The sequence below is a fragment of the Carlito syrichta genome, unplaced genomic scaffold (genome assembly GCF_000164805.1).
Source record: "Carlito syrichta isolate Samal-C Ts95f unplaced genomic scaffold, Tarsius_syrichta-2.0.1 Scaffold306879, whole genome shotgun sequence".
Lineage (NCBI taxonomy): Eukaryota > Metazoa > Chordata > Mammalia > Primates > Tarsiidae > Carlito > Carlito syrichta.
The window spans coordinates 308,539-325,503 of record NW_007250975.1 but is presented as its reverse complement, the minus strand read 5'-3'; the positions used below and the strand labels follow the sequence as shown (position 1 = coordinate 325,503).

Below are 16,965 nucleotides of genomic sequence, written 5' to 3'. Positions count from 1 at the left end.
GACAGCGGCCACTGCACTCCAGTCTGGGCGACAGAGTGAGACTCCGACTCAAAAAAAAAAATGCATGTTGGTTAAATGTATTCTAAACCCTGAACAAACTTAGACTGTGCTCTCTCCTACCTAAACCATTAGATACCCTCCAATTATCTATCTAATGAGAGATTAAGTCATAATACAATGAGGTAAAAGATCATGTTGAAAATTTTTTTAAAAATCTGTGCATGCCGGGCTCAGTGACTCATCCTGTAATCCTAGCACTTTGGGAGGCCAAGGCAAGAGGATTGCCTGAGCCCACGGGTTCAAGACCAGTCCGGGCAACTTGGCAAGACCTCATCTCTACAACACATCAAAAGTAAGCCAGGCGTGAAAGCAGGCGCCTGTAGTTCCAACTACTTGAAAGGCTGAGGCAGAAGGATCGCCTGAGCCCAGCAGGTCAGCGCTGGGGTGGCCGTGAGCATGCCATTGCACTCCAGCCTGGGTGACGGAGTGAGACTCCAACTCAAAACAAAAACAAAACAAAAAAACGTGCATTGCACACGTACACCAACGCATGCATGGAAAAGAGTATTTTTAAAAATGAAAACAAATGGGAAGAAGAGTAAGGTCATTGTCCTACCCACTTTCAACAGACATCTGTCAGATGAAACATCTTTGAATACAGAACACTGGAAAACAGGAAAAAAGAAAACCTTCGACCAACTGTTTTTTGCCACACTCGTTGTCCTGGTCTCCTGCTGCCTTTCTATGCTACTCTCTACTAACCAGGTCTCTGGTGAACGGCCTTACACTGCAAAGCCGGAGGCAAGGTCACCAAGAGCAAACGTTGCCTCGGGATGGTCTGATACAATTGGTGCTACACAGGGAAACAAGCACACCAAAAAAGTTAGGTCTTCAAGAGAAATGCCTTAAATATACAACGGAATTTTCCTAAAGGCTTATTTTACTACAGGAAGGGTTGGGAAGATCTCAAGAGGATTTGAAGAAACATCCCAGAGGATGTCCTGGGCATCAAATCCTCTTTTCCACCTGAAAATTCATCCATATCATTGTTTTCCAAGTCACTGGGAGAGGAATTGGGTCCCCTAGTGACAGGTAATAACTTCTAAAGCCTGAACAAAAAGCACTGTTGCCCTTATTCCCCCAACTGGAGCTTTCCGTTTCAACCCTAGAGATGCCTGAAGCACCTTGTAGAGCATTTGAAGTCCTTTAAAGCACCAAATTTCCTCTTTTACAAAACACAAATATATATGAAAAGCCCGCTGCCTCAAAAGAAGTAAGCAGCATCGCTAAATATGAATTTATATGTTTTCAATATACGTAGGCAACAACCTAAATAACTTTGGAGACCAATCTAAATTCCTTAATTTACAGGTGAACACATTAGAGAAAGTTGAACATCTTGTTTGTGATCAAGCCTCCTTTAATACAAAACATGTTTTAAAGATGTTAAGGAAAATAATTATAACAACTTAAGAGGTAGTGTCATAAATCTAAATTATAAAATACTAATTAGACTCATTAAAGCAAGTATATTAATTCTATCAAAGATCATATTCTCTCACCTTCATGGCTTTTACAGCTTGAGATCCTGAGTAATCAAATTCACCTGCCTGACCGATGGACAGACCTCCTGATCCCAGGATAAGGACTTTGGAAACCTACAAGCAATACAAAAAAGACATCATTTCTATTACTAAAATGGTGAAAATAAGACAATTTGTATTGTCTGAGTGCATGTGATGAATTAAGGTACGATGTTTTTAAAAATATGTAATACAAGGGGAACCCCCCAAAACTCGGAATTTATTTCTAAAAAAAGTATATTTATTCTTACATGTTTAAACTTCAGACACCTTGAAAGCACTCTCCGTTTGATGCGAGACACCTATTTAGACACCTTTTTTGCTGTCTTTTAACTTGCTAATTTTAATGTCTTTTAGTGCTTCTGCTGTTTTTTTGTTTCACCTCTTCTCTATGGGCAAAAGCTTTTCCTTTGAGGACTTTGTTCTTTAACCCAGGAATTAAAAAACCAAAACAAAACAAAAAAGCCACTAGGTAAACAGGAAGGGCAAGACCAGGTAAACAGGAAGGGCAAGACCAGGTAAACAGGAAGGGCAGGGCACAAGAGTCATGCCAGCTTTGGTCAAAAACTGCTGAACACAGCATGGTGTGGGCAGGTACATTGTCACAGTGGAAGAACCAGTCGCTTATATGCCATAACTCAGGACGTTTCTTCCACAAACTCTGACTCAACCTTCCCAAAACTTCCAGATAAAAACTTTGGTGACCCTTTGATCTGGGGGAACAAATTCCAAGTGTACTACAAGGGGCCCACGCTTCAAAAGATAATTCTGACTTTTCTTTTTCCCCCACTTGTATGTGAAGAAAAGGCTAGCCTTTTAAACATCTCTAACTTCAGTGTAATTTCTAAAGCTTATGAAGTATTTTTCACTTAAGTAAAAAACTTTCCTAAGAGGTTTATATTTTATTTAAATATATATAAATATGTAAAAGATCTATATAAATGTGTTTACATAATGTAAGTAAACATCTGTGTACATTCTTTAGCTACACAGAAAATTTTGGAAAATTTTTCTAAATTTTATGTAATAATGGTATGTATGTATAGTTTAACTGTGAAGAAAATGAGTAAAAATCTTATCAACAACATACATCAACATATATTCAAATAAATGCAGATTTAAGTTTTATGTTATATTAATCTTTGTCCATTTGCTTTTTAGAAGTAAAATAATATTATTCAATTGATGATGTTGAATAATAATTCTTCTAGTTTAAACAAAAAGATTTCTATTATCTATAACGATTTTGTAGTCTGAACTGTATCTCAGTCTTATGTAGGGCTATGACTTTTTAGGCAATGAGAAATAACTTCAAATTAAATTAAACTATTATTTTTAAGTTATGTTATTACAAAAATTCAAGAATAAGTAAATTTTAAAAGATGTTATTTTCAAATCAAAACATGAACATTTCAGAAAACATCAAGAACAAATAAAATAATTAGTTATAAAATGAGGGCCAATTACAATGTTAGCAATTAACTTTAATAGGCATTTACTGGGAAATTTACAACATTTACTAGAAAAAATTATTACATGATAGACAAATCCAAAAGGCATAAACCAAAAATAGGTCCACATATACTAACCTCAACTCGAGATGCCACCAGTGCTGGCTTTGGTAGAACTGATGTAATCGTGGTCCCTTTTCCCTTCTTTATCAGTGAGAAAAAGGAATCGAACAGGTACTAGAAAAAAAATCACCATCTAGTTAGAAACTCCAAACCCACACAGATGCCAGATAAAATACTAGATGCCCAGTTAAATTTGAACTTCAATGATCAACAAATAATTTTTAGCATAACTTTTCCTATGCAATACTTTTTTGCCAAAAACTAAGTATCTACCACTACAAGAATTAGACTATTCATTTCAAGTCCTATAAATGCAAATTTTTCAACAGAATAGACATTTCAAATGTTTTCTGAGTATGTCAAGTTGATGGCCCCTTAGATATGTATCATTTTCTTCATCTAAATAAAATTCTAGCTAAACAAAACAATTAAAACTATATCACTTATGCAAACTAAAATTAGTAATATTGATTTAAATTAAAATTTATATCAACTCCCCCAAAAAACACCTCTAAAGATTATCCTTAAACTTTACCAAACAATTTACTTCTGCTGTTTCATAGACATGATGAGTTACAACAAAGTATTCATTTTTGCAACTATATGGCAGGACAAAAAAAGTAAAGAATTATGTGATAGTGGAAATTATTACATATTTTAATTGCAATGTTTCTAATCTGAAGTACTGACATATGCTAATTTAAATATTTTTTACCAATAATGCTAAGGATGTATTAGTTGATATATGCAACTAAATTTTATTTATGAGTTTCATCATGGGTTGGTAATACTATACTGACTTTGGCTATTAAGAACCAGTATTTCCTAGTAATATTAAAATGTGAACGAAATACAAATATCTAAAAAGACAATTCAGACATGCGAGAGCAGAGTTCATAGAGGGAAAGCTCTTATTCTCCTCAATGTCTTTCTAAGAGTATCTTCTGACAATGAAAATTGGCTACTGAAAGCTCCTGGGTATGGGGGAGTCACACCAGAGTTGCCAGATTTATCTTGGTGTCACTGGCAGTGCTTGTTTAAAATGATGTGCTTGAAGATTGAACCGAGAGCTCACACAAAAAAGGAAAAATGTTTAGATTCAAACCCAAAGCCTCTAAGCATTCCTTCTGGTTCTTTTTGGAAGCCATCTATATCATACGTATGTGCACTCATGCCCGCACTCCCCACACCGTGGCCCCTCTTTCTCTTGCTGGTGTTTACGCTCTCTTAGTGGCTACACAACCAGTTACCGTGGGGATTTTTGTGAAGTCACAGATGGGGGATTAAAATTTCATTTCAGTTATGAAAACGAGCAAGAGCAAGTGGGAATTCATTTGCATAGTTCAACAATTGTAAATTTCAGAACTAAATATATTAGAATGATAATGGGTTTAAATAAAAATAGCATCGCTTTGGGTTTCTTAAGGGCTTTTGCACTGTACAATATTTAAAAGATAAAAGATGTTCTCTATGATATTCATGGGGAAATGTCAATATGAAATGTGTGTTTCCAATGCACTATTCTTGAGAATGCTTTGTGCCAACATCATCTGGGTTGATGACTTTAGTTTCTCAAATGGTCACATAAATACATCTCTGCTTTTTTGGGGGGGGTTGTAAATATATGATAGGCCTCATCATTTGACATACCTCAGTGTCAGTTGGCCCTGGGCTGACCTCTGGGTGGAACTGCACAGCAAAGAACGGTTTGCTCTCATGCATAATTCCCTGAGGAAGTAAGAAACAAGAAGAAAATTCCTTCTGTAAAAATGAGTGCCAAGTATAGCTTTGTATTATTCAGTGGACAAGAAAGTTCTCTTAAGAAACTGAGTTAAATGCTTCATAAAAAATTTAAAACGAACAGTCCTGTTAAGTAACATGATATGGGATCTAAAGGAACTACATATCTGACTATTTTGGCAAGACTGGAAAGTGGACCCATAAAGACTCAACCAAATGTGCTTTCCTTGACAAAAAAGTGACAGATTTGGTCTATAGCCTTTGGGACCCCTCTGGGCTATGTTCAGAGTAAACCCAACTTCTCATGTTATCTCCAACTCCTAAATTGCTTCTCCAAGGGTCTACTCAAGGATTACTCCAGTGCTGAGGGGGTCCCAGAGACCCACCCAGACTGGGCCCAAACAGATTTGGAACTGATGGTCATTAACAGTGAATGTCTAAGACAATCGTTGATTATGTACTCAAATAGCAGATCTTAATAGTCAATTGATGAGAAAATAAGAGAGAGAAATGACTTTTTTAAAACACAGTGAACTATGGGACATAACCTATAACAGTTATTCAATATGCCCCCTTCTCCAAGGTGGGGGGGATATCCCACTTATATAAGAGAAAGGTGTTTGTATCACAGAGCATTAAAAGCCCTGGATGACTAAAGTTAACAATAATTTATTGTATATTTCAAAACAGCTAGAAGAGAAGATTTGAAATGTTCTCAACACAAATAAATGATATTTGAGGTAATAGATATCCTACATAATCTGATTTGATCATCACATATTATATGCGTGTGTCAAAATATCACATGTACCCCATAAATATGGACAATTATGTATCAATTTTAAAAAAAAAACTCTGTATTTCTCATCACCAACTGAATGGGTTTATTGACAGCACTTACCTCATTTGTTTGATCGTTGACATTCACAAAAAGTGGTTTCCAGCCAGCAGGGAGGGCGTTGTCCAGAGCATAGCCATGATTCTGAGCAGTAATGAAGGCCTGTCTGTTTGTGATATTCAAAACAGGCTGATTCTGCCCTCTGGAGAGAAAAGGAGAAAAAGAATAGGGAAAAAGAAAAGTGAAAAGGAGAATATAAATGCATTCATTGTAAAGTAGTGAACAAGAAAAGCCTATTAAAATTCAAAAGTTTCAATTGCTTGGTGGAAACTACTCTGTGAGAAAAGTCACAGATTGTTAATTCCAATAATTTTAGCAGCAAAAATCAATTCAGGAAGCTTTGTTGTGTGTTAAATATCAGGTCTATTAAACTGTAATCGGTTTTAGAAAAGGGGGCCCTGCACTCATAACAAAGAGAGTTGTTCACGAGCTTAACAGAAACAGACAAATAGAAGCGACTATTCTGAGGGCGCTACAGTAATTTTAAAGCCAGAGGAGAGTAATTGGGAGACAATAAAGAAATGACAACTCAGACCTGAACCCTTTTGAATTATACTTTGTGTGGATGGTGAGCCATGGTGGAAAGCCTGGTGTTGAATAAATTAACATCCCTTGAGGCAAAAAATTGAAACCAAGATGATCTGAAGATTTCTCGGTTCTTAAGTCACACTAGCTTCTTAAAATCATACAAGGCTCTGAAATCAAGCTTAAAATTAAAATAATTTCCCTCGGAATACCATTTGATTGAGTATTATAACCTCAATTTATGCCGAGGGAAGGAAAATAACTTTAAAGCATAGCAAAGTTATCGTTAGAGAAGGCTGACTTTCAAAAATGCAAAAACAGTTGTATGAGGTAGTCACACAACTGTGAACCATGTCTGTCATTTACTATGGTTATCTATTTAATCTGATAAAATGGCAGGTAAGTTCGCTAAGTCTTTTGTGCTTAGCGACTAATAATATTTCAGTGCTGGTTTACCAGAGACAAAAGCATAGCTGCCTCACCTGTTGGCCATGGACATCTTGTAGGACTTGGCACCTGCAGCCAATCCTGTTATTAAATTTCCTGTACTGATTCCAAAGAGTGGCTCCTTGCGATCACTCTCCAAAATCTAAATCAGAGAGAATTTCATTAAGCAAAGAGTACAATCCCAAAAAACGATGCTTCGGAAGGAACAAAAATGAAGTATCCCTCTTTGTTTTTCCTTAGTTAGAAAGGCAAAGAAACTAGTAACTCAGTTAAAAGAGAAAGTGAATAAGAACGTAATTGCCAAATTTGTAGTATTAGAATCCAATAAGATGTATTTCACATGCATACTAAACTGGACCTAATTTAATATTTCTTTAGAGATTTGCAGGTTCTATAGTTCCTAAGGTCATGACGAAGAACATGAGTTTGTACTATACAACTGTAGGAAAAGTTATACTGGGAGCCTGGACTCCAGTTTCTTCAACTTGATGTCACAATTCCAAAGTTACTTTGCCTAAAGAAAAGCTTTATTTCCTCTGATATTCTCTCCTCGTTGGTTCCCCTGTAGAATACCTCTCCTGACATTGCCTCAGAGGTCACAAATATGAGTACTGAAAACTGCCTGAATAAATGAAACATATTACAGCCCTTTCAGAGTACAGAGCGTGGGCACCCCCACACACCTCACACACAGACCTACACTAACTGCAGGGTCACTGTACCTTTTTGACATTCTGAATTAGTGGTTGGGCCAGAGTTGGGTTTCCAGGACCTCCGGCGATTAAAAGCCCATCATACTCCATCTTGGTGAAATCGTGATTCCAGGGAACTAAATGTACTTCAGCTCCTCGCTGGAAAAGAGACACAAGAATGATGAATTTAATAACATGCTTGTTGGCCAAAGTCTAATTTTGCTAGACTTTCTCTTGACTAACCATTTCTTAGAGGGAAGGAAACAATAGTACATAATTCTAATAAATAATACTAAGCAAAAAAATTCTTTGGGTGGTTCATTGTATTTTATGTGATAAAATGGTCAAGAGAAAGGACAGGGAAAAAACACCATTAAAGTTTGGATCCTGATAAAATAGATAATCTACTATTCTGTGCTTCAAGAGAGGTTTCAGTGTCTACAAACGCTGTGACTGGACTCAGAGAAGTGTGGATTACCTTCATTACCTATAAGACAGCAGGTTGCAAAAAAAGATAAATCCACTTCCTGCCAAAATAAGTTGGTCTGCCTTTCACTTTTTTCAGTTTTGCCTTTTTGTGTCTGACTGAAATTTAATCAGCCTTCTTTCCTAGGGCTTTTCTCCTATTCTCTGTAATGCACTCTAATAGAAAAATTAAAACTTTTCCTAAAAAAGTACTAAGAAGCTGTCTTTGTGGGTTTCTTAGAAGCATTTTCTGAAACAAGAGTACTTATTTGGAAGGTGTTTCTAAGAAAAACGAACTGGATAGAGAAGTGACCTCAGAAGACATCCCTATAAAGTATGCATTATCAAGCAGTTACCATTATGAATAACTGAAGCTTAAGTGCAATGAGAAACCCTGAGAGCCATTGTGGAGTATTAACCTTACAGGTAGCACATCCATCCATGAAATGAAGGAAATAAGGTGTTGATATGTTTTTTCTGGTCTTTGGTTGGGTGCTACTCTAGAGATTATTAATCCTATAACATTTCCTGCTTGCCAGCAGGCTCCAGCCAACCAAAGAAAGCTCTCAGGTCAAGACATGCAGATGCTTGCAGTTAGAAGATGGGCAATATGAATTAAAAAGGCAAAACAAGAGTGGAATAGGGATAGGGTATCTATGGTAGTATCTGCTGCCTTGCTATCCATGCAAATTTGTGTTAATAAAATTGACAGGAACTTGGAATCATGTTTAAATATTGTTGATATTCTCTAATGAAGAGGTGAGATGAAGAATCTCCTTCTATCCATACTACTTTGGTGTTATGCGAATGTGTATATGAGAGACAGAGATGGAGAAATTGGGAGAGAATTGGGGAGGAGAGATTCCAACGAAACGATATTTAAGAAAACATTGTTATAACGGTTAAATTCGTCTTAAGCACCTTTAATGTTTCATTTTAATTGGTCACCTAAGACCTAACATAAAGCTCTGTGAAAGTTTGTACTGCATCAGGACATGATTCCTGCAAACACATGATACATAATAAATGTAGGCCAAAGGAGGAGCTCTCAGACAGACTAGCTTTTTGGTCATTTCCAAGCCCCCCAAAAAGTGAATGTGGCACATCTCAGAATGTCAGTCAATAAGTGGTAAGAGCAGCTATCTTTTTCTTCCATGTTTTAGTGGCCCTTGAAGCTTATTTTTTTAACATAGCAGTCTATATCTCTAATTTGAACAGAGATAATTGTGTTATTTTGTCCCTGACATTCTGAGGGAAAGCACAAGCTTTCTCTGTGTCAGAGGAACTAGGCTGCGCACTAATGATCAATATGACAAACCCTCACTTTTGAGATGGAACAAATTACTCACCTTTACCAGGAGGCGGATTACGTTGTTTTTTATCCCACAGTCCACAGCTACCACTTTGGTGGGGTTTCCTTTGCCATACACCTTGACTTCCTGCCATGGACATTAAAAAAACAAAGAATCAGAGGGACAACCCAGCTATGAGCAACAGACTAAATCATACACGTATCTGAAGATGCTTTGCACTTAGATTAGTAACAGATTGATTGTTAACTACTAGGGAGTGACTGGCAGTTAACAATCAATTTGTAAGGAAGGCGCAGAAAGTGCCACAGACTGTGTCTTTTTTTATGAGGAAAAAAAAGCACTTTGGTGTTTTATATAGATTGTCGATTGCAGTGATAACAATGATCTCTAAGAAACTGGTTGCTTCCATAGTTAACAACCATCTTTACCATGTTTTGCCTCATTAACAACCAGTAACAATGAAATTTTCGAAGAAGATTGCCTGATTCAGCACTAGACAGATGTGGTAATAGATACATCATGCTTTAAACACCATTTGATCCCGCACTTGCGATAAAGATCGAATGGGGTAGAGCTGAATTACTGTACATTAGGCTTATGCAGAGGGACCAAATGGACACAGTGTGTATGCGGGCCACAGGAATTGCTAAACCAGTATAAACCACAAGTCCCTTTAGGCTTCTGGGCAGTTGTTTGCATTTAAAAGGTAGATTTCATAAAAACATCCCAGAACATATCATAATCATGATCTACATCTGGAGCACTGCTTGAAGCCAAGTCTATTTTCATAGGCATTTACTCAAGAAGCAGTTCCCCAAATCATAAATGGAGAAATAATAGAAATAGAGAGAAAGCCTAGAAGCCTGGGCTCCCACAGTGGTTCTTGCTTTGAGAGTTAGCTGGCATATCCTGAACTTAGGATGATTTCACAGTTTGCAAAAGATTTTAGATAAAAGGTACAATCTGAATATTTCAAAGAACATCTTCTTTAATGAAAAGTCTACCTCTCCACAACGTCTACATAGAATGTGAAATCATCATCCTTAGACTGTACTTGAGAAAAAAATATATAAAAGGGCTATTTTTTTTTCTCCTGCTGACTGTTCTGTAGAAAAAAACATCTTGGTCCTTCAGTGATCTGGGAGAATTACTGCTGAACTGATCCATAAATGCTACAGGTAATCTATCACATTGGATAATTTGAAAAAGTATGGATTTACTCTTAACCTTAGACTTCTGCTGCAAAATAAAGCAATATTACCATCTAGTTGTAGCTGCATAAAATTGCAATTACAAGACAATGAATTAAGTTATTGACACTTACAAGGCATATAGCAAAACAAAACACACAATATATATGTAATCCTCTGATGCAAATACACACTTTATCATAGCTATAATGAAATTTTTAATTGCATTGGTGTTAAGAAACAGAGTCACCTTTCACCATTATACTCTCTCAATTTGATCTAGATAAAAACACAGGTGTGCTTATTTTTGCCAGTCTCTACATAAACACATTCAGGTCTGTCCAGACAGAATGACAGAAGTTAAACAAGATCTCACAGACACTTGAATATGTGGATTTGAGTTTGAATTTGACCAAAAAAAAATCAATATGCTATCCAGTGTTTTCGACTTATGTAACCACAGAATTTAAGGTGAATTTGTCCAGAACAGTGTTCCAAACATCTGGAAAATTTTAGACTAAAATCACCAAGGTAATTCTCAATTCTAGCATTCTGTCATTCTAAAGGGAAAAATAGCCCTCTATCATGCTGTGTCTCAGACTAAATCACTCCACAGGAAATATTTAAAAACCAGTAGAGGAAAATAGTCCTGTGTCATTTGAATAGACAAATTTTAAAATTAAAAATTAGAAGTGAATATTGCATATGCCATAATCAAATTCCAAGTATATAAATAATTACGTATCTAATGCAAAGTTCGTTTTCTTTAACAAAATATTTCTTATGTTTCTTTTTTTTTTTTTTTTTGAGTTGAAGTCTCACTCTGTCGCCCAGACTGGAGGGCCGTGGCCGCTCCGGCCACCGCAGCCTCGACCTGCTGGGCTCCGGCGATCCTTCCGCCTCCGCCTTCTGAGTAGCTGAACTACAGGCGCGCACTACCACACCCAGCTGATTTTTGATTTTTTGTAGAGATGAGGTCTCGCCAAGTTGCCCAGGCGGGTGTTGAACCCACGGGCTCAGGCAATCCACTCACCTCAGCCTCCCAAGGCGCGGGATTACAGGCTGAGCCACCGAGCCTGGCTTGTTTCAGCATGTTTCAAATGCACATCCCTACCCAACTGAACATCACAAGTCAGTACTAATATCTAAGACTCCAATCCTCATCTCTCCTTTCCATGTGACAGGAGCCAGAATACCAGGTAATAGAAAATCTCCACATTGAAAACACAATGGTAACAAATACATAGTCCTAGGAAGGGAGACTATTTTATCTCCCATTCTGTGATATAAAAACAGAAGGTGGTAATCCACCCTTTAAACTTCAAAGGGTGCCAAAAACTTTTCTTTAAGAAAAAAGTCACAGCAATATCCCATAGACATCTGACCATCTAATAACGTAATCACTATGTGCACCCTGATGAGTCAAAATCCTTAACTGAGAAAATAGAGTGACCTTTTGCCCAGTCATATTCAACTCCTCCTTCTCCCATTCCTGCAATCCACCTCGTGTGCTATATCTGTCCTTGTTATTACTGATCAATTCAGGCTCTTGTGATTTTTGTTCTGATTGGCCATGACAACCTTCTAGTTGCTTGCTCTTTTAGTCAGTTATATTTTGCTCCAAAATGACACTGAAGGAGTTCACAATAGCTTCTGGAATTGCTTATGAGTCAACAATACAAAACCCTCTAGGGCAAGCTTCAGTCAGTCTATCTCCATTCATCTTTGGCCAAGTGTGTGAATCAATATGTGTGAACTCTCTGGTTTAGCCCTAAGAAACTACACATAACTCTTCAAACACACTATGTTGTTTCATACCTCCATGCCATTCCTTCTGCCTGGAACACAGTTCTCCTAATTTTCCATCTACTTAACTATTACTACCTGCTCTTCATGTCTAGGAGCAAGCCTCTCTCTTCTGCAGAACCTACTCTGATGTATCTAACCCATTTCAATGCTGCTCCATGCATGCCCTTGCAACACCCTATGCACAAAGCCAAGGATAGTATTTATCACCGGACTTTGGTGCTGTCCATGGTGATTTACTTGTTTGCTTGTTTCACCAGGCTCTATGCTCCCCAAGGACAAAGACTGTAGCTCAGTAGACTCACTCACACCTACATTAATAGATATTCAATCAAAAGCAATGGACATCTCCCTAAAATGTATTCTATACCCTTTTATAAATATATGCTAAACATATTTCACTTCAGGGTGACTTAGTCATCATTATGGACATTAATTTTTGAGCTAAACTATAACACAATAAATCTTTAGCATGTGAAAAAATATTTCCTCTGCACAAAACGACCCCAGACTCTGATTACTGTATCTGATTTCTATAAAGTTCTCTTGGCTCTCTGGCAGGTAATTAGCACTGATTCCTAATCATTGCTATGCCTGTCTCTGGCAATTCAGTGCTCCCTTTGACATTGCTAAGATCCAGAGCTGAGGAACCAGGAAAAGGAGAAAACTAAAATTATAGTAAACAGCTTCTAAATCAGGGCATGCAGGTTCCTATGTAAATAGGATAAGTAATGGTTACTAGCTTTAAATGTGCTGATTTTGTAATATATGTTCCCGTTGCTATGAGGCCCTTTTTTCCCTCAACACTGTTGCGTCTGGAACATGAACTCTGCCTAAATGAATGTTTTGATATTACAAGAAAGGTGGGTCTAAAGGGAATAAAATAAAACTACAAAATATGAAGGAAAAATGCTCACCTTGGTTGAAATCTCGGCAATCAAATTCTGCTTGTTTGGATCCACAAAATCCACGGGCTGACCTTCAAATTCAATCTTCCCAAGCATGGTACCCTATCAAATTTTTTAAATGTAGACAATTAAAAGGAAGTAGCAATGAAGGTGCTGACAGGATAAACTCACAGGGACTTTAAACAGCTGTTCCAAGATTTAGATGTCTTTATAACTACTCATAACCATCAGCAGAAGATCTTCATCTTCTCAAACTGGAAAATTAAGTAATTTGCACTTACATTTTGAGAAACACTCTGGGATATACAATGAGTTATTTTAGGACTGAGACCATTGCCTGGTGTAGACAAAGTCAAAACGCATCACAATTCAGTCTCCAAACTTCACAATGGTACAAATTGAAAGATTCAGTGTACCTACACTCCTTTAGTGCATATGGCCTAAGATTTTTCATGGGAAAGGTGAATAGAACAAACTATTGAGAAGAAAATAAGAAGTCTAAAAATTGCAAAAGAAAATTGAAAATAATGGGAATTTATTATACTATGATTATAAAATTAATTCACTAAAAGATGAAATGCAACGTAAGTCACAAACGTCTAGTAGCTACAATGAAAATAGTCAGAGATTTAGACATGTTAATGTCTAAGTGTCCCTAAGGGCCTGAACTTTAAGGAAAGTTCAACCTTCTGTGACGTTTTCACAAATTAGCCTTGCCAGTGTGAACATGGCAATATCTTCTTTTTATTAGCGGTATCCTGAGATTTTTACTTATTTGTTAGTAAGTCTACTTTGAACTATTTAGGAAAATGGCATGGTATATTTAGTAATCCAGGTTTTATTGACTTGCCCTTCTCCCAGGAAATTCTTGCATTAAAAGAAATAGAAGGAAATCCATTTTTCCCTTTTTAACTTATTCCTTTTGGGAGAAGCCACTTGAGAACGAGTAAGGGTAGACCCTACCTGCACGCCATCAAGCAGGATGGTAATTTCAGTGCTATTATTAAAACCAGAGTGCTGCCTCAAAATCTGGGAAAACTACTTAAAAGCCATCTTTCACTTCTACTCTGTATTTCTAAGTTTCCTGATGGTCTACATTTACTTTTAGAATCTAAGTCACACGATCCTTTGACTATATTAATGGACCCCTAATTTTGAAATGTGGTTTTCAGTTCTCTTTCCCCTTGCCTTAAAGTATGCTGAATATAACACAATCTTACTTTCCGGCCTAAGATTAATAGAAGTGAAAGCTATAATATACATTTTAATAAGAACTACCATCACTCATAAACAAATATGAGACAATACCACAATTTTGTCTGTGCTAATCCATGTAGCTAATTTTGAAAGCCTAACTACCTATGGTAAAAGGCTTTTTTTAACCAACCACATCACATAAAGGACACACTGTGATCTTGTAAAGAGTTTTGCTAAATCATTAGACTGGAATGTACTGCATTTAAACTGTCAATTTTGCACCCTAAATTGATTTTCCCAGTTTTGCTCCTTCTCATTCTGGTACCTTGATCATCGCTTACTTCTCACACAAATCATTTGACTAAGGAAACACAAGAATGTACTTGGATATATAGTTTCATTAACATCTATTCTCAGGAAAATCATGGTGGAGGGAATGAAATCAGAGGTAAAACAGAATTATTGCATAAACTCTCGGTGTCTTCCTTCTGGTCATGGATACATGGTCATGTTCTTATTTTCAAAGCTGCTCTTTCTTTCTGTTTGCAGAGAGTACGTGTCGATATGTACTCTAACAGGGAATCTACAAGAAATTTTCTTAAAAATCTCTTTCACTGATGTCAGATGATGGACAGTGAAAGAGATTTTTAAGAAAATTTCTTGTAGATTTCTTGTTAGAGTATATATTGACACTTACTCTCCGCAAACCTGGTTTTGGACCCCCTCCCTCACCTTGAATCTTCTCTCTCCCTTCTCTTTCTCTAATTTACTTTTAAATAAACTATATTTTTTAATCTAAAAAAAAAACTCTTCCACATACATACTTTCAAATTGTACCATTTATCTTTTTCTTTTCTACAAAATCATATTCAATGAAAAAACTTTAGTTATATTTGGTCATTTAATTAGCAGCAGGAAGGTAACATTTCTTTCTGATTTGGGATATGAACTCTTCATATAAAAATAATAATAATAATAATGTCAACCCCCTATAGCAAGAAGGAGCAGGCAGATGGTGACAAAGTATTCTCAGAGGAGAGATCATATGTTGTAGCGATCATATATGAAAGCAAAAGAAAACCTTTCCTTCTGTCACCTGAGTCACTGACACAGTCTCAAGAAAGACTACATCATTTAGGTAATCTATGCTGGTGTCATTTGCCACATTCATGAAAAATAACTCACTAATATCACAGATAATGCTTCCAAGAAAGTGAAACAAACAAGAGTATTAATGCTGTACACTTTCTGGTTTGTATCCTTCAGCTTGTAGGAATGAAATTCAGGCAAAATTGTGATGCAACTGGTTACCTCCTCCACTTGTTTTACTAACATTCTGCCACATGAGGTGAATTATAAATGCCTTGACACATCAGTATAACGAACACATGGTGGGCACTCAGTAAGCTACTGGGTGAATTAATCTCAAGTTCATTCAGTTACAAACATACCAATCAAGTATTCAGTCTTGAAAATTACATTGGAAACAGGAAAGTATAATAACAGAGCCCCAGATAGCAGAAGCTGGCAAGATTCATTCCTTTACATATTAATGTATCCTCAGGTGCTGAGAAAAAAATATATGTGTGTGTGTGTGTGTGTGTGTGTGTGTGTGTGTGTGTGTGTGTGTGTGAAGAAACATAGATTAGTCCACAGATGATGATCATACCTTATCCCGAATTATTTTACTCAGCATTCTTGTATCCACTCCATAAATTGCAGGAACCTATAGGAAAAAAATTGTAGTGACAGTGAAATTGGAGGGAATTAAATCCAGCATATTGTTTTCAAGTTACAAACTTAGCCTCATCTATCTTCTTGAGCAGTAAATAATTTCTCCACTCTTTTTTTCTCTGACCCAGGGTGACTATTGTCAGAACACGGTAAATTGCTGCCCCAGTTGGGCACAAGACTCTGAATACCTAGGCCCTTTCTCAGAATAAAAAATAAGAAATTCTGAACATCAATCTTATGCTATGCTTCCACTGTTTTTAACTCAAGAAGTTGAAAAAGAAAGATCACATATATATATATATACATATATGTATATATTATATGTATGTACATATATTGAAATAATGGAATTGGTGAATTCATAAGCAAAACGTACAAATCCATATTTTGATCCATATGTTCCTAGCACATAGTAGGCAATCAATGCATTTTTTCAAAAGCCCCTGTGAGCAACCAGGTTGCACCAAATCTTGCCCATCCTGTTAGTCCATCAGGCAACAATACCATTTGTTGGAGTTTCTTTAACTGGTGTGGATAGAGATAGATGTGGTATAATGAAAGAGTAATGAGTTGGGAATCAGAAAAGGAAATTCTATTTTCTTTTCTTCCACCAGTTATCTGAGAGAAGTTTAAGCAATGTGTTTGATCTCACGACTAAATAGAAGGAGGTGAATTGATGATTATCTTAGACTCTTTTCTACTCTATGTGTCTGTGATTATGGAAGTAGACTCAAAGCACATTTAGAAACCAAACTTACAAGCCGGGCTTGGTGGCTCAGCCTGTAATCCCAGTGCTTTGGGAGGCCGAGGTGAGTGGATTGCCTGAGCCCAAGGGTTCGAGACCCACCTGGGCAACTTGGCAAGACCTCATCTCTACAATAAATCAAAAATTA

General features: G+C 36.7%; 1 protein-coding gene across 1 annotated transcript in view; it reads right to left on the bottom strand.

Moving 5' to 3' along the window:
* Window positions 1-16,965, bottom strand: part of CPS1 (carbamoyl-phosphate synthase 1) — a 116,680-nt gene that overhangs the window by 74,952 nt on the left and 24,763 nt on the right. Inside the window, exons 5-13 of the mRNA XM_008063502.2 lie at window positions 16,008-16,064; window positions 13,151-13,243; window positions 9,274-9,363; window positions 7,490-7,618; window positions 6,803-6,909; window positions 5,799-5,937; window positions 4,808-4,885; window positions 3,173-3,271; window positions 1,563-1,658 (exon numbers count right to left, since the gene is read on the bottom strand). Of these exons, the coding sequence (XP_008061693.1) occupies window positions 1,563-1,658; window positions 3,173-3,271; window positions 4,808-4,885; window positions 5,799-5,937; window positions 6,803-6,909; window positions 7,490-7,618; window positions 9,274-9,363; window positions 13,151-13,243; window positions 16,008-16,064 (888 nt within the window). The remainder of the gene's footprint in view (window positions 1-1,562; window positions 1,659-3,172; window positions 3,272-4,807; window positions 4,886-5,798; window positions 5,938-6,802; window positions 6,910-7,489; window positions 7,619-9,273; window positions 9,364-13,150; window positions 13,244-16,007; window positions 16,065-16,965) is intronic.